We start from the raw sequence: 18,918 nt of genomic DNA, 5'->3' as shown, positions 1-18,918 counted from the left end.
GGTTGAGTCTCGTCAAAGCTTATGGCATTATAATCCCTCTAATAAATCCCTCTCGGGTGGGATTCATGAGTAATCCTCTGTAATCCCCCCCCCCAGTGGTTTATTATCGTGTCTTTAAAAAAAAAAAAAAGAAAAAAATCTGTCAGATGGTTTTTGTCTGCCACTGAGATCAAGGGTCCTCACTATTAGCTACCCTACCCCCATTTCCCCCATTACTCTCCCATTCCCCCCCATACGTCTCCACCCTCCTTGACTCCTGTCGTAACCACCGACACTACGGCAGCGACGGGGTCGCGTACTTACGACGCGAAGGCGTCGACGCTTAGCGTCGGGATCGCGTATTTACGACACCGATACGTCACCATAACAGCGTCCGGGTCGCTTCGTTACAACACAGATACGTCGACATTTAGCGGCGTCGGGGATGTGTATTTCACAACACAAATACGTCGACACTTAGCGTCGGGGATGTGGGTATTTTACAACACAAAATACGTCGACATTATTGTGGCGCCGTGTTTTGTACGACACAAAATACGGAGCAGCTTAGAGCCTCGGGGCCACGTCTTTGCGACGCATATACGTCGGTGCGTAGCGTCTTGTCTCGCGTACTCATAGATAAGCTGGCACGCAAATCACCTGGAAATGGACCTAAAACACCTCAACGAGTAGGAGTTCTGTCGACCCATCCACCACTAGGTAGTAGACATGTCCGAGGAGGATCGAGGTGGCGAGTACGGAGGGGGAGAACGGTTTAAACGCTCCGAGATGAGGTGTTGCGATGTTGAAGAACCGTAGTAGATATATGATGTGTGAGAAGCTGATGTGTGAGAAGCTAGGCGGCCCTAACGCATCTCCAGGAGAAACGTGGAGTGTGTCTTGACTTGGGAGTTGAAACGAGTAGATGATGGGATTTCGCGTGAATGGATTGTTCTCAGAATAACTGCGATCGATGTGCCACACCAGGACTCACGCTGTGAGGCTTCTGTACCTTCTCTAGGACGAGTGTTGGTCCTGGACGACGCTACAGCCCTTCCTCGTCCGCTAGCGACGATGCTGCTTGAAACCCCCCATCGGTAGCGACTTGTTGGCTTGGCTTCTAGCGTGCGTTGGGCGGGGAACGCTTTATCGCTAGTTCTTAGCGAGAGTTCGTCATATGACGGCCTTCCCTCCCTCTTGCCATCACCAAACACTCCCCCTGACCTCTGGGGAGGTTGAGCTGTTCAGTCCCCCCAGAGAGAGAGAGAGAGAGAGAGAGAGAGAGAGAGAGAGAGAGAGAGAGAGAGAGAGAGAGAGAGAGGAACAAGGACTGCTGTCACCGGCCGTAATTTGCTCGTCCGTCAATTATTCAACGCCAAGTGATCTATTATTTACTCCGACTCGCCGCCTTCTTCAGAAGTGATCAATACAAGGTTTACTGTGGAACACGGGGCTGGAGATGAACCGCTCCTCCTTCGTCACCGCCCTTCCTGCTGTTGGGTCACAGCCATGCAAGGACGCTTTATATATATATATATATATATATATATATATATATATATATATATATATATATATATATATATATATATATATATATATATATATGATTATTTGTTAAGAGCATGTCAAGAATGTCTTTTTTTATGTTTAATGTGAATTAATTATTGTGCTCATTGTCCAGGGGGAAGAATTGTTTAGCATCTATTGAATAAGGAATAGATTATGTGATTTCTTCTTCCCTGTGTTGCCAGATTCTCAAGGACTTATTGTGAGTGAGTGATGGATTTTTCTCCTTATATGTATGTAACTTTTTCTTTTGTTTGAAATATTTGTTTTACTCATTTTAGATGTATTTTGAAAATCATTGTCTCATACATTACCAAGTGTAGGATGTGTAATATTATTTATCTAATGTTTTACTAAGCTTAGGATGTGTAATATTATCTATCTAATCCATTACCAAGCGTAGGATGTGTAATATAATCTATACAATGCATTACCAAGCGTAGGATGTGTAATATAATCTATATAATACATTTCCATACGTAAGATGTGTTATCCTATTAATCTCATACATTACCAAGCGTAGGATGTGTTAAACTATCTCGCCTTCTTGTTTTACAGGTACGTAGGATGAGTACCCGGCGGGGCACCTTCCTGGAGCTCCTGCAGGTCTGTAAACGTATGCTTCCATATTACATAGCTTGGGGTCCTGCCTAGGGAAGGACGCCCCACTGTAGCCAAAAGCTGTTATCAGACACCCACCCGTTCATCTGTCCGTCCGTCGGTCCAGGCGCTGGCTAATTGAATCGCCAGCTCATTAAGGCGTCAGGCTGGTGTTCGCTCGTTTACACACACACACACACACACACACACACACACACACACACACACACACACGCGCGCGCGCGCAAATTAGTGTTAGAAACAGAACAGTTAAGCAAAGGTTAATCAGCGACGCTTCGTTTGTTTTAGTTATAACAAAGCCAGTTTCATCTGTTATCATCGGCAGTGTAAACAGTCAAACTGTGTGTGTGTGTGTGTGTGTGTGTGTGTGTGTGTGTTTTGGCGTGGGGCAAGGCCATTTTACAGTCGCCAGAGAGACAGTGTATGTGGCACCTTCAGTACCTCTTTCACCACGTAAATCGTGGAGTATAACATGTTTAGTGTGCTCACGCCCTTAGGATGGAAGTATCATGCTGGCCATACACTCCTTTTCATGTTCCTGCGCTTGATGTGTCGTGCCTTCGTCGGTAATTCTTTTTCTCGTTGATGGGTCCGTTGTACAGCCTATTTGACACGCCATTACATCCTCGTAGCTGGCGTGTGTCTGTCACACACACAGAGACGTTCTCCTTCGTCAGCTAAATGGGTACATTACTCTATTCTTACACGTCGTCCGTATGTTATGGATACATACAGCCGCTCCTTTACCATATCCTTCGTTTATATAAAGGGTTTATCAAGCCCGCCAGAGAATCGTGCTTGTCTAACTCAAGGGATTGTATCCTTCCACTCGTAGACCTTTTTCCCTCACCTACGCTTTTACAGGATATATCCTGCCTTCCCCTGACAGGCTCCAACCTCCCCCTATTATATAAAGATGTATCCTGCAACTTTCAGACGCCTTAAATTACCCCTTGTTATATATGTATCCTGCAGCCCTTACGAGCTCGTCATCATCTGGATCTTGCATGTATCCTGCGCTATCCTTAGGTCTCCAGGATCATCACGATTGATGTATCCTGCCTGCCGCCCCTCCACAGGGGCCCCTCCTTCACCCTACCCCAACCATCCTGCCATACTAGACTTCGACTATTCCTTGTAGTCTCCTCTGTCGTCATCATCCCACATCTCGACCATCCTTCGAATGGATGTATCCTGCCGCCCCAGGAACCCCCAACCATCCCTGAAATTGATGCGTCCTGCCACCTGTGAGCACACACACACACACACACACACACACACACACACACACAGTCATGGAAAATGACTCTTAAGCATTATGATAATTCTGACATCCCACAAATATGTATTTCCCACCCGACCTCTAATATCCCTCCCCGTTTTGCTGTCTGTGTCCTGCCATCCTTAACGACCGACCCCCCTCGCCCCCCCCCATCCTCCTAATGGGTGTAACGCGTTACACTCGAGAGCCGACAGTGATTTGACAAAAAGATAAATAAAATAATTTGGCGAGCTACACCCGAGCGCCGAAATGTAGTAGGAAGAATTACTTGGCGAATTACACTCGAGCGCCAGAAATGTGATTATAAAAGAAAGAATAATCATTTGGCGTGTTACACTCGAGCATCAGCGATGATTAAAAAGATAATCATTTAGCAATTTGCAGCAATGACGATGATGATTTATGCGCTCGAAATGATCGAAATAATTCCATAACGATCATCCGCTACAGCCATTCACCCTCCTCTTTATATTCCATTTCACTTGTTTTCGTTCATTTTTTTTCTAAATGGGATACGTAAACTGCGGGGGTCTGTTTATATCGCTCATATGTTGTTGGCTGATGATGGAGGTGTGATACCAAGCCAGACTCCCAAACACTCCGCTTCCCATCTTCTATAACCAGAGTGTGTTCCCCCTCACGTGACATTTTCTTCGTTATGTTTTGTAGGGATAACTGCGCTGTTCTGTCATCTCACGCTGGCGTTTTTAACTGCTCACTCCTACGTCCCTTGCCTTTGTCGACTGTAAATTCTACATTTTACGTTTTACTGTCGTTATCATTTACATTATTTTTATGTCATTTACATTAATAATCGCGTCCCTGACATTATCCATTTCTCACGCCTCTGGTTTCTCTGATTCAGTCTCCCCTTCCTTCGTTTTCTTTTTCACGGTCGCGCCTTTGTTTATTTTACTCGTAAGTCATACTCTGTTCCTCTTCGCCATTTGATTATATTTATTCTTCACATTTTCATTCGTCTAGCCTACCTCATTTTCCTTCCCTCATTCTTTCTAGTCTGCTCCCCAGTCTACACGTCATCGCGTTCCCATTCCCCCCTGTTCCTCATTCTTCCATCTCTCTACTTATTTTCCTAATTCTCCTAATTCCACCCATCCCCTACCCCATTTACCCATTCTCCCATTTTTCACCATATCCTTTCCATCCCTCTCCCCATTCTGTCACTCTTCTTCCCAATTTCCCTTTCCTCCACATTTTACCCATCTTCCTACCCATTTCCCCCATCCTTCTTCCATCCCATTCTACCCATTCCTTCCCATCTTTCCATTCCCATCCTCCTCTACATTCTTCCCATTGCCATCCCACTATACCCATTCTTCTTCCCATGGGGGGAACTGACTGTCAGGCCATGGGGCCATGTGGATAACGGGGCACGAGGAGACCACCCAACCCATTCTCCATGATCCACCCATGACGGTCACTTTTGGCCCAGCAGTAGGTGAGCAGACGGCAGCAGAAGCAGCGAGAGCAAGCCAACACCCCCCCACAACCCCATTTAACTGCTGTTCTGTTGGGCCTGATGCTTTACTTTTTTTTTCCTCTCTCTCTCTATTTCACTTTCACCCTTTATCCCCTTTCCCTCCCCCCTAACCCTCCCCCTTCATCCCCCTCTAACCCCCTTTTCCCCTAGACCTAGAGAGATATCCCTCCCCACCTACCCCCCCAACCCCCACCCCGAGCGCTCTAATCCAAACTCTCCATTGCCGAATGATTTGAATATAAATTGTTTTGTGATCATAGTGGATACAGCACACTGCAACAGACACTAAATCGACTTTTATTGAAATGAAGTGTGTAATATTTAAATATTCAGTCCCTGGTATATATATATATATATATATATATATATATATATATATATATATATATATATATATATATATATATATTCATATATATATATATATATATATATATATATATATATATATATATATATATATATATATATATATATATATATATATCATTGTTTCCTTGTTGGGTAGAGTATCGGTCGACTTAAACCACGTCAAAATGGTTGTCATTACCATCATATTTTTTCTTTTTAACCCACCATTGATTCCTGGTCATTAGGATTACAGGCTCGTTCGCCTGGATCACTCTGCTCAAAATGTCGTAGGTTAACCACGAGTGCGCACAGTGCTGCCAAACCCTCTCAGAGAGAGAGAGAGAGAGAGAGAGAGAGAGAGAGAGAGAGCGTGCAGGATGTTCAATCACTCTGTTCCATGTTGTCTATTTCATTTACCTGAACAATATTATAGCTGATGCACATAATCACCTGGTGCTCATCCTGCGCCGAACTGAATCATATGTTCAGTATCTATTGAACAACAGCGGCTTCGGTAGTTCGCTTTAAGGCACCGACCCACCCACCCACCCGTAAGCACATGAATAACATTACATTTAATTCATATTATCAGCGATGCTCACCGTCCGCCGAATTGGATGATACGTTAATCTTGGACTTAAAAAACAACAGTGGGTCCAGGAGTTGGCCTGGAGTACCCCAGCAGGACTGCGATGGGAATAACCCCCCTCGGATAAATGACCAGATCTCATTACACATGTCCTGTTATTTGCGACGGGTGGCATTGCATTACGAGTCCCCTCTTCTGTTATTATTCGTCGCTAGTACCGCCGCCCCGTTGCATTATAACAATCAGGCGTCCGTCATCATTTTACGTTTTGACATCTTTACGCAGGAACGTAAACCGACGTGTACTCCCTTCCCCTCTCCACCTCTCCTTGCGTTGCAGGCGGGAGGAGGAGGAGGAGAAGACCACCCCCACATCCCCCGTCACAGATCACTGTCCACACGTACGGCTTTTAATTGTATTCGAGAAAAACAGGAAAGGTTCCTCCCTCCCTCCCTCCTTTTTTTTCTTCTTTCTAAATATCAGCTTTTAAACGATAATCATTAACAGTACAATTTTGAACCGGCGGTGACGACCTCCCCTCTGTATTGCGTTAACCTGAGCGTTGCGACCCACCTCGAAATCGACCCCTGATTGACTTTGTTGTATGTGGTGTTCGCATCATCAGCATCATAATCTCGAACCAGCGGTTCTCTCTTAAGACACCAGCAGACCTGCGCACGTCCAGAGCCGGGAGGATCCCACGTCTTTGATAATTATCCTTTGGTTTATAGCGGCATTGGCTCCTTTTTTTTCTTCTTCTTTCTTAAAGACGAGTTATTGAGGTTATTGAGGATGTTCTGCTTCATGCGTGTGGTCGAGCAGGTGTTGGCTGTGACCCTCGAGGGGTTGTTCCTCCATTCCACGCCACCTCCTCCCCCAAAGCCGGGTACATTGTACCGGCAACCCAGGCACGTCAGCATTTAAACTGTGTGTGTTTTTTTTTTTCTCTCTCATCTTTGTCACTATCCCAAGGCGGAGAAGACCAGACCTCACGGCTCCCACTGTTTAAAGATGATTATTATATCACAAACGATGTTTTTTTTTTTCTTCTTAAATGAGCTCAAAGAAAAAAGAAAGTTTTGAATGCTTGCATTGCTAGATAGATTAGTCTCTAGGGTTACATGTTGTAGTCACTGTGCATCGTGTAGTACATGATGTATGTGGTGTAGTCACTGTGCATCGTGTAGTACATGATGTATGTGGTGTAGTCACTGTGCATCGTGTAGTACATGATGTATGTGGTGTAGTCACTGTGCATCGTGTAGTACATGATGTATGTGGTGTAGTCACTGTGCATCGTGTAGTACATGATGTATGTGGTGTATAGCATTGGTTGGCGACGAAGGCAAAATCGCATCGTGGGTTGGTGGCTTTTAGAGGATGATTTGAGAGATCACTGCTTTAAAGAGGCGTTGATGAAGAGTCACTGACTTGAACAGTGAGGAAATATTGAAATAGGGGATTGAGGAGATATTGACGTGGGGGGAGTGAGGAAACATTGACGAGGAGAAAATGAGGAAATATTGACGAGGGGGAATGAGGAAACATTGACGAGGGGGAATGAGGAAATATTGACGAGGGGGAATGAGGAAACATTGACGTGGGGATGTGATAATATTGACGTGGGAGACGACCATGGGGGAATAAGGAAACATTGACACGGTGGATATATTTCGTCATGTTTGTTCGCCGTTTCCCGCCTCAGCAACGCAGCGTTAGGAATAGTGACCACGGCGCTCATTTCTCCGCTGTTCCTGTAGGTCATTTCGATGATGATTTGTGTCAGAAAAGGTTTCCCCGGCAGACGGACTAGCGTTACGAGAAGTCTTGCAAAGGAATTTCCGCGGTCACTCTTGGCCTGTGTGCGGTCTCTGCGCAAAACACACACACACACACACACACACACACACACACACACACACACACACACACACACACACACACACACACATACGTACATACATAGTAACGGGGCGATTCCAGCCCCGGGAAAATCATTACGGGGCGAATTCAGCCCCGGGGGCACATTTACGGGGCAAATCCGGCCCCGGAACTAATTTTGCGAGGGTAAATAACTCGGAGCAAAAGTGTAATTGACGCAGGGAAGAGAAGAGGTGATGTTACCTGAGAATAACTGCGCAGACTGAGCAGTACTCCTGTACCTCTCACGGGGTCAGTACAGCCGAAGAGCCAGCCAATGGGAGGCCAGATTCAAAGGCTTCCTTTATCGCCCCTCCCCCCTCTCTCCCTCTCCCCTCTCTCTCTCTCTCCGTCCCTCCCTCACCTCATATTCTCCTCGCCCAGGAAGCCAGTGACAGACTAGAGGAAAACCTCGCCTGGGTTTAGAAGTAAAAAACGCGTGAACGGTACATAACGAGTTCGATGTTTTACAAAATTGAGGCTATTAACGTGTCTGTCGGAGTCGTCCGTCCGTGCCTCCTCCCCGTAGCGTCATACCCCACCGTTGGTTCTCGGAGTTCTGACGAGCAGGGTCCGAGGGACGCGCCAAACGGGGATGGATGTTGCTCCGCGCGCGTCTCTTGTCTCCGCCGTTCCTTTATCTTTTCTGTGCCGGTCTGGACGTTCTTGTAGGGTAAAAGATTGAGGGACTAGTTTTTATTTAGGGGGGCTTTTTATTTAGGGGTGAAGGGGGCTACTTAGAATGCCTAATTGTCGAAGTAACTAGGCTTTTTAGTTGGACAGAGCGAGAAGAGCTCGTTTTTTCTTTGTGTATCGTTAGATTTTAAGGGCTACGTAGGTTACATTATGAAAGCAACAAGTTTTTTTTCTTTTTTCAAGTTAGGTTGGAGTAACAAGACGGGAAGGCACTTCTCCAGCGTGACATAGGAATATGGCAGTTTACTTAAAGACGTCTTAAGTTTACTTAAAGACGTCTTACGCTTGTGAAGGCAACGAGACAGTGTTGCCTTTGGAATACACGTTCTCTCTCTCTCTCTCTCTCATGTGATCTTTCCCTCCGTTAACACCGTCTTTTAAGGCCTCTGCCGACCCCTGTCACTGGGATTCGATCTTCTGTAATGGCGATCGGGAGATGGGGGGTTGGGGTTAGCTGCCTGCCCGTGCGCACTTTGCCCTCCATAAGATAATAGATTTCATAAACCTCCTGGCCCCTTTTTGTGGGTCGGCTCTGGAGACAAATAGGGCGATATTGGCATTTGACAGGAAGCGTGAAACGACCCTAACGAGGACAAATGTCGCACCCACGGCCTGTTCCCAGGCAGGGTGTGGTGTAGGCTGGCTTGCTGGACGGCGAGTTGGCTAGCTGGCTGGCTATTTAGCTGACTGGCTAGTTAGGTGGCTGGCTAGTTAGCTGGCTAGCTGGAGGGTTGGTTTGCTGGCTGACTTGCTAGCTGGCAGGTTGGTCAGCTGGTTAGCTGGAGGGTTGGTTTGCTGGCTGACTTGCTAGCTGGGAGGTTGGTTAGCTGGTCAGCTGGATGGTTGGTTGGTTCGCTGGCTAGCTGGTTAGCTGGACGGTTGGTGAGCTGGCTGGCTTTGCTGGCAGGTCAGGTCGCTGACTAGTTAGTCAGTTAACATGGATGATTAGCTGACTGCATGGTTAGCTGGCTAGCTAGCTGGGTCTTAGCTTAACAGCTTTTTGGATGGCCTTTCAAAAGCTGTCTGTTCAATCATGATATCGTACTGCCTTCATTAATAGTGTGGGGTAAAAGCTAACTAGTGGAAGACGCCCATTTAGTTTTCTAGGGGAACTGATAACTGACTAGATTATAGAAATAGAAATAGATGCTTGTTAGAGTTAGAGAGAATACCTGCCTACCTACCTACCTACGCGTGCTTAGGTACCTACCTACTTACCTACGCATACTTACGTAATTTCGACGAGATTTTGCCCATTGTCGGGGCTAGAGCGTATCGCGTAACGCAGGAAAATGTTGAGTTACGAAGAACTAGTCTTGTGAGTTACGGGTTGTCAAGTGATATGTGCGCGTTGGAGTTTTTTTTTTTTTTTTTTCATTTGATTTTTGCCGCAGAGCGACGAAATTTATCGACTGTACGTTTGTGGGCCGAATGCCAGCTCAGCCCCCGTGTGACGGTGAGGAAGGAAAGAGAAAGACAACAACGCTGGGACAGAGGAGTGAAACTAGACAGACTCTACGAAAGTGGTTGGATAAATGCGCAGGCGTGGCTCACCCCTACTTTTAGGGGGTTGGGGAGGGGGCGGGGCGCCGGTAGAGCCCCCCTGGTTGGTGGCTGTCCACCACCTAATTGGGGAGGAGAGAGAGAGAGAGAGAGAGAGAGAGAGAGAGAGAGAGAGAATGGGATGTTTCGTAATTATGTTGGCTGACTGGTGGATTATTTGACTGGCTGTGTGACTGTTTGTCTTAGGGACTGGATGTCTGTGTGCACGTCTCTCACACTGACTGACTGACTGACTGATGACTATCAGTCTCTAGCTAGCTTTCTGACTGTCAGTTTCACAGACCAGCTTGATGACTGGCTGTACGAATCTCACTGACTGACCACCAGTATGACTGTCTGTCTGTCTTCACACACACTAGCTGACTGGCAGAATAAGAAACACTGTATTAACCACTTAAAAAAAAACTAACTGGGTATCTGAGTGTCCAAATCATCATCATAAACATCGCTAACTGTTGCTTACATTTCCTCAAAAAATACTGCCAGTTTTTCAGTAATGCATGAACTTTGTAATTGTATAAATGTATAACTGTAGGTGTTATTTTGTATAATACCGTTGTGTTTCCAGGTATTAACGTATGCATTCAAGCTTCATAACTTTTACGTAAATATAATGTTATATGACACACGCATCTGTATTTCCATTTTAATTTGTATACTGTGGAAAACTGAATTAATATACATGTGTGTGGATGAAAACACACAGAAGAAATTAATAAGGAAATTAAGACAGATTATGATAGTTTCATTCGAAAATTGAAGTGAGATTATATATATATATATATATATATATATATATATATATATATATATATATATATATATATATATATATATATATCGCTTTAGGGAGATGGGTTTGGGGGTAGGGACATCAGAGATGGTACACTGTTCGTATTTTGAAAACATCAGAGATAAAGAAGAGATGTGAATATATCATCCACACAAGAGGTTATCCATGGATGAGGATTGGGTAGAGTCGATGGCTCTCGTTTACGAACCGTTTGGATCATATCCGTAAATAAGGCAGGGGGGGAAAGAGATGAACTCATGTATCCACTGAAGGAGGGGGTATGTATCCACGTTGGTGATGTATGGAGGTGGTGGGGGAAGGGGAAGGGGAAGGAGCCCAATTATCCAGTGTGGGGAACAGTCATCCATGGTGGTGATGGAGGGGAGGAGGAGGAGGAGGGGGGATGGGGAAGAGATTAAGCCAGTTCGACCCACTTGAGTGGTCCCAAGCTGGGGATAATTAGCATGGCTGTGAATAGCATTAGCGGGAGGGGAGGGCAAGACTCACCTTTCCACCCGGAAGGGTCTGCCCTGACCCTTAGGGCTCGCCCCTGGATGCAACACGTCAAGCCCATCCTGGTTCGCCCTCCCCACTCACCCTGTGTCTGATTGTTCTAGGGCTCTGAGTGTTCTAGGGCTCTGTCTCTTTTCTAGGGCCCCTGACTGTTCTAGGGCCCTGGCCGTTCTAGGGCCCTGTCCATTCTAGGTCTTCTGGCTGTATGACAGTAACAGGGTCGGCATATTTGTGGGCTTAAAGTATCGCCAACCCTGAAGCTAATGGAAGGCATGTTGGACTGCCGAACTTGAGACAAGTAACTGGTGTAGACTGGAAAGATTAGACTCGTCTGCCGAACTCGAGACAGGTAACTGTTAGAGCGACGGGAAAAGAATACTTTAACGGAATAACGGGATAATGGAATTACGGGAAAGTCTGTTATCAGAATGATAAAAAAAAAAGGAAAAATCTGATGGATCTAAAGGGGTAGTGACCATTAATATGGTAGGGTATCCTGCACTGGGCAATATGATCGACTCCCCCTTAGACCGAAAGAAGGAAATCAAATGAGAAATACGTAAACTATATATTTACATGTCGCGAGATTCTCATTTGATTCTTGTTTTGATAAGTGCATGAGAGGATGTTGTGTTGGCAGTGCATAAACAGACACTGCAGACGACAGCAGTGTAGAACATAAATAAGTTAATAGACATAACGCTCCAGGCTGTGTTAGAACCAGCTGGCCAATCAGACCTTGAATTTAAAACTAGAAATAGCTGACTAGGTAGATTAATTCAGGTGTGTTGATTTCCCACCCCGGGAAAAAAAAAACTAGGAATACTAGATTTTTACGATAATTTATCATCAGTTTTGTTAACGTGGTATATTTTTGTACTGGCGGGAATATTTTTTTTTTCCCCTCTCTAGCTATAAGTTGATAATGCAGACCTCGCTGGCTAGATGGAGTTTGGTAGTTTAGGAACATTTCTCGTAGTAACTTCCTCGTGGATGGTAAGTTATGGATGGACTTTGGCACAAACAAAGCACCGAATCGTTGGTGTAAAAATAAATTCTTAACTAACACGTGTTCCCACTTATCCGTAGGTAAGAGGCATAAACTTAGATATTACTTAGATATTACTTAACTGTCACGTGTTCCCACTTATCCGGAGGTAAGAGGCATAAACTTAGATATTACTTAGATATTACTTAACTGTCACGTGTTCCCACTTATCCGGAGGTAAGAGGCATAAACTTAGATATTACTTAGATATTACTTAACTGTCACGTGTTCCCACTTATCCGGAGGTAAGAGGCATAAACTTAGATATTACTTAGATATTACTTAACTGTCACGTGTTCCCACTTATCCGGAAGTAAGAGGCATAAACTTAGATATTACTTAAAGTGGATTTATGTCAAAGAGTTATGATGACGTGACGACTTAAATTCATTTTTTTTCTTATCCTTAGAAAAATCGTCTAGATCAAATTATCATAAAGGAATAATTCCTTCCAATAATTTCCCATGAATATGGGATAGATAGGTAAATGGATAGATAGATTGTTAGATAGGAAGATGGTGTGTGACTTTTTGAATGATAATCTCCCATGGATATGGGATAGATAGATAGATGGATGAATAGACTGATAGTTAGGGAGTTAGGGTGTAACCTATTGAATGATAATCTCCCATGAATATGGGATAGATAGATAGATGGATAAATAGACTGATAGATAGGGAGATAGCGTGTGACTTTTTAGAATAAATCTTTCGGTATCAGTTGGCAAAATCTGCGATCCCATTTATTCGTTAAATGGAAGATCAGATACCAATTTTTTTTCTCCTCGTTTTATTTTACATTCCTCGCGATACAGCTGTATCCGTGTCACTCTTCATTGTATTCCATCGGCATCTGTTATGCGGCGTTCCCTCTATATTGTAATACTGGAAATAAAAAAAAAAGTAACAATACACCACCAATTCCTTTTTTTTCTCTCTCTTTCTTCTTTCGTTCTTTCTTTCTTTCTCTATTTTTTTTCCTGAATATTCAGAGGCGAAATTCAAATCCGTTACCTATCATTCAATTCCTCAGGCCGCCCAATGGTTCCAGGAGCTAAGCTTGGTGTGTCCTTCAGCTGGAAACATATGGGGTTACGCTCACCCCGCCTCACCTCCCAGCTCTCCCCACATCACGAAAAAAATATCTGATGAAACTGAGCCTCCTCCTCCTCTTCTCCTCCTCCTCCTCCTCCTCCTCCTCCTCCTCCTCCTCCTCCTCTTCCTCCTCCTCTTCTTCTCCTCCTCCTCCTCCTCCTCCTCCTCCTCCAGCCTGCTTCCAGGTGTGGTTGGGGCTGGTCGCGGCGTAGTTAGAGCGCAAAGAAAATGCGTACCCCAGGCAGGAATCAACATCACGACCATCGCTATCGCACCATCACTACGCCACCACACACACACACACACACACACACACACACACACACACACACTCACTCACTCACTCACTCACTCACTCACTCACTCACTCACTCACTCACTCACTCACTCACTCCCTCCCTCCCTCCCTCCCTCCCTCCCTCCCTCCCCATCCTTCCTCAGGTGACCGGAATTCCTCCTCCCTCCTTGCTTGCGAGAGCATAAGGTCGCCTCGGGCAGGCAGGCAAGCAGGCCTGGCAGATGCGTGCAAAGACCCACTCCTCCCAAGTTATCATTCAATAGACATGTGATATTCCCCCTCGTTACTCTACGTCGAACACCGTGATTGTGAACAGAAGCACAAGGAAACCCCGGAAAGGTGAGTGCTACGTAAAAAAAAAAAAAAGAGATTTCAAAAAAAAAATCAGTAATATCCTCTTCCTCAAAAAAAAAGTGAGTGAGCGAGTGTGTGTGTGAGAGAGAGTGAGAGAGAGCTAAGCCGAACCCCCTTCCACAAGCCCCCAATAGGCTTAGGCTGAGCACAGGTAGGGAAAAAGGGGTGGGAACTGCCCAGCCAGGAGGAGAGGAGAGAGTGCTGGGAAAAATACTTCTAATTGAATTCCTGACTACACTAAGCTACATACAGAGGGTTGTTAGGGAGGGTCTCTCTCTCTCTCTCTCTCTCTCTCTCTCTCTCTCTCTCTCTCTCTCTCTCTCTCTCTCTCTCTCTCTCTAGTGTGGTACGCATGTGTGCTTACGGGAAATAGGCACAGAGGGTGGGAGAGAAACGATAGTTCTACGAAGGAATTCTTTTTATATTGTACAGAGTATATATATATATATATATATATATATATATATATATATATATATATATATATATATATATATATATATATGTCCTCCGAGTATGTTATATATTTTGAAAGCGGAGGAAATCTTCTTTACAATAACTAAATCCCAAAATCTACCAAAAGAGGCTTTGAGCCAAAGAGACACAGGAGATTGTGTTCACCACAGTCCTGTCGCCTCGAATGACGGGAGTTGAGTAATCAACTGTGGCGAAAAAAAAGAGAGAGAGAGAGAGGAAGAAGTGGAGGGGAAGAAGTGGCGATCACAAGAGTCAAGTGTGGCGTAATGCCTCTGGGTCGCTCCCCCCCCCTCCTGCATTCTGTCACCACTACCCCTTAGTGTTGTACACAACCCCCCAACTCCCTTCCCCAGTTCACACTTGCTGGCAAAAACACCCTTTTCCAAACACCTTGTGAACACCTTGTTCGGCAGGCAGACGCGTGCGGCCCTAGTCATAATATTATAGGCTTAAGAGAATTAGCATACAGCCCAATCTGCATATACACACCAGCGAGTCCCTTATTTGCATACAAGCGGTAGTAGGCCTAGGTGCATTGTGGGCTTAAGTAGTCCGGCCTAATTTGAATATGCAGGGAGCGCGTGACTTCCACACGAACAGGTAGGTCCGTCTGGGGACACTCAGCCTTCTGCTTACCGCACCTCATCTCTTGTCTCCCTCCGCCGCCCACCTTTATACTATGATTTATTTCAGTAGTTCTGTATGACCTCCTGTGGCACATAAGCCAAAAATGATATAGAAAACGAATCATGAACCCAAAGTAGAGCTGAAATCTGTATTCGCGTGTGAAGGATTGTAATTGTTGATGCTAAAAGCGACATCATTGTACGTGTGTGTGTGTGTGTGTGTGTGTGTGTGTGTGTGTGTGTGTGTGTGTGTGTGTGTGTAAATGATTTACGCAGCAATAGTGGTGACATTAATGTACTTACGTGAAAATGATTGACGAAGCAAAACCCACATCAGTGTGCGTGTGTGAGAATGATTTAGAGAGAGCTCAACTAACACCACCAGTTCACGTCTGTGAAAACGTTTCACACAGATTGATACCAACATCACTACAGTGAATACTACATCTGTGAAAATGAGTCACTCCAGGCAAAACTGACGTCGGCTTTCCTGTGTGGGAATGATTAACTAAAAGCAGCTGCGTTACGTCTGTGTGAACGTGTCGTGTTGCCCATGCAGACTACTTGCTTTCGAATGGCTGTAGTTTCTTCGTATATGATCCAGGTCACCTGTCGATATAGCGACAGTGTATGGGAGCATAGGAATAGTTTCTTCAACAATGTACGTGTTCCGAGGTAGACTGTACGTGTTGTGAGGTAGACTGTACGTGTTGTGAGGTAGACTGTACGTGTTTCGAGGTAGACTGTTAGACTGTGCGTGTTCTGAGGTAAACTGCACGTGTTTCGAGGTAGACTTTACATGTTCTGAGGTAGACTGTACTTGTTCTGCAGTAGACTGTACGTGTTCTGAGGTAGACTGTACGTGTTCTGAGGTAGACTGTACGTGTTCCGAGGTAGACTGTACGTAATCTGAGGTGGGACTTGTCCATCGGAGAGAGCGCAACTGTCGCGCGAGCAGGTAGCCAAAAATGGGACGTTTTCCTTTTTTTTCCCCCCTACCCCTCTCTCTCTCTCTCTCTCTCTCTCTCTCTCTCTCTCTCTCTCTCTCTCTCTTTTATTCTTTGGTCACATTGCTTTCCGTCCTTACGCGTCAGCCTACGGAGTGGTATCATTGTGAACGCGAGGATGGAACCTGTCACCAGTCCATCTGCTGCGTGCGAGCACAGGGAGAGAGTGTCCTCCTCCTCCTCCTCTTGGCAAAGCGTGGCAGGGCAGGTTGTGTGTGTGTGAGGGAGAGAACGCCAAAGGTGGCATTTAGCGAAGGGTGCCATTGCCTCCATCGTGACAGTAGCGGTGCATTATAAGGCCACGCTGCAAGTGTGTGTGTGTGTGTGTGTGTGTGTGTGTGTGTGTGTGTGTGTGTGTTCTTGGTGGCTTTGCCCCGACTCCCATAGCCCACGGCCATCGCTAGCCAAGCCCTCCTGGCCCATACGAGCGAGAGAGCGAGAGAGAGAGGAGGGCTTTTTGTAACAGATTTTAAGAGCAGGTTGCATCTAGACAGGTTTGATTTATTCTGTTCCCCTCTTTTCTTTAGGCTTTTCTTTCAGGACATTCTGTGTCCCGGTGCGGGGCGGAGAGCAGGTGGTCGCAGGACCCCCGAAGGGCACCCTCCGTACCCGCTTCTTTACCCCTTAATACCGAAACAACCCTATGCCCGCCCGATCTGACCTTTTTATTGTTAATGTATGTGTGAATCCGCTGCCCATTCTTGGACACCGCCTCGCGGCGCCACAGGGGCATCGGGCCGGGCCCCGCGACCGCGGGGAAAGCCACCCTTACGCCCCAAGCGACTAGAGACGAGACTGGGAACTCCCTCGCGTGTCACCAGACGACTATTTGTCCTTCCCCCCAATCGGTCAAGTAATGCAATACGATGGTACGTACTTCTGAGTGTAATAACGACCGCAGCCATGTCGCGCTCTCCGACCGTCTCCACGCCGGCGGTAAGGGTCGATGTCGGTCGCCACTTGGGTAAGAGGGTTAGGGAGTCATTGTCGCGCGAGTGGGTAGGGCTCCCGGCGAGGGTCGGCTAGGGAGGAAGGAAGGATATGGGAAGAAGGGGAGGACGGATGGCTGGCCGGACCCCCGACGCCTCCAGCCCAGCCCAGCGGTCGCTAAGTTTCCATTCTTTATCGGAAGAACTTCCATGGCCGGTTCATCAACGGCTAGGCATTCGGGGCCTGCGTGCAATGGGCGTGCGATCTCTCTCTCTCTCTCTCTCTCTCTCTCTCTCTCTCTCTCTCTCTCTCTCTCTCTCTCTCTCTCTCTCTCTCTCTCTCTCTCTCTCTATCTCTCTCTTTTTTCTGCGTTCACGAACGCCACTCGGAACTGCGAAACAATTTTCTTTGGTGATGCTATATTTTCAACGCTCACGTTCGAAAGTGTTTGAGATTGAAACGTGGTTTTTGAATGAATTAGGGAGAAGAAAAAAAATTGATGGTGGTGTTGGGTGGCCGGGCTGGGGTACTCAAAGCATGAGATACCCTTTTATACTCGCCTCTGTTGCACACACACACACACACACACACACACACACACACACACACACACACACACACACACACACACACACACACAGAGTTCCTCCTGAGACTACTTATCACCCTTGGGACACCATCTCATAGAGACGAAAATTGCTTCTCCATCTGTGTATCACACCATTAACTCGAATCCCATACGGCAGCTCTTCCGTCGACACGCTTTACGGACGACATTCCCCTGCAGTGGTCAGTCTCCGTCCAGCGCTGCCAACGCCGGGGCTCGCCCACGCCGGAAAACATCGATACAGAAGCATGGAAACTGCAAGAAATGATATCCCATAAATGCTTTTCAAGAGACGGGTCTGGAATGGGACACAATTTTCCCTGAACAACTCCCCCCAACCCACCCACCTCAGCAGGCGAGGTTTATACCAGCAAGGGAAAGCAGGAGAGGGGGTTGGTAGCGCCTTGGAGCAGGGCGTGGCTCCCAGAGTGGCAATGCTGGGTTCAGGTGTGACCCACCCTTTTGTTAAATACAGGAAGGAAACTCCCGAGCACCCCACACACACACACACACACACACACACACACACACACACACACACACACACACACACACACACACACACATCTCTTGCCTAACTCCTCACAACGTACTCGTAGACCACACAATTTCCACATTTACTGACCCCCTTAACTGTCGTCTGTATTTACAAAATACGCTTTTTTGTATGTGGTTTTTTTTTTTGCTTTTTTTTTGAAATTTCATTTTTGCCGTGTCCTTATATCCTCGCGATTACTCCCTCTTGATCCAGGAAATGATTGATACACATCAGGGAAAAAAAAAAAAAAGAAGAGTGAAAGAATTATCCTGTCTCCCGTTTTAAAAGTAAACTTGAACCCCAATTCTTTTCCAGGCAAGTTACAGGAGAACTTCTGCAAGCGGTATTGAAGCAATTCTCATTTATATACTGAGCTCAACGAAATCGCTGTGAAAACCTTTTACTCTCTCGGGGGAAAGAATCGTCCAACTCTTTTAAAAAGTATCTGGTAGCGATCGCGCCCGTAATAGATTTACGAATCTCGTAGGTTAGTTAACTTGGGCGAAAATTTTATATCGGGTCGAAGGCTGGTCGCATCCAGAGTTTGAAGAACTCGACCCCA

At 46.0% G+C, this 18,918-nt stretch overlaps 1 protein-coding gene across 10 annotated transcripts in view; it reads left to right on the top strand.

Moving 5' to 3' along the window:
- The window catches only part of LOC139760088 (zinc finger protein rotund-like), a 761,655-nt gene that overhangs the window by 436,405 nt on the left and 306,332 nt on the right, over positions 1-18,918 (top strand). For 4 of the 10 annotated variants that reach the window (XM_071682898.1, XM_071682897.1, XM_071682899.1 and 1 more), the window contains exon 2: positions 2,107-2,154. The exons of the other annotated variants lie outside the window; for them this stretch is intronic. In XM_071682898.1, the coding sequence (XP_071538999.1) occupies positions 2,107-2,154 (48 nt within the window). The remainder of the gene's footprint in view (positions 1-2,106; positions 2,155-18,918) is intronic. 10 annotated transcript variants of the gene reach the window in all.

Source organism: Panulirus ornatus, chromosome 35, assembly GCF_036320965.1.
Source record: "Panulirus ornatus isolate Po-2019 chromosome 35, ASM3632096v1, whole genome shotgun sequence".
Taxonomy (NCBI): Eukaryota; Metazoa; Arthropoda; class Malacostraca; order Decapoda; family Palinuridae; genus Panulirus; species Panulirus ornatus.
This window is presented reverse-complemented; position numbering and strand designations above follow the sequence as displayed.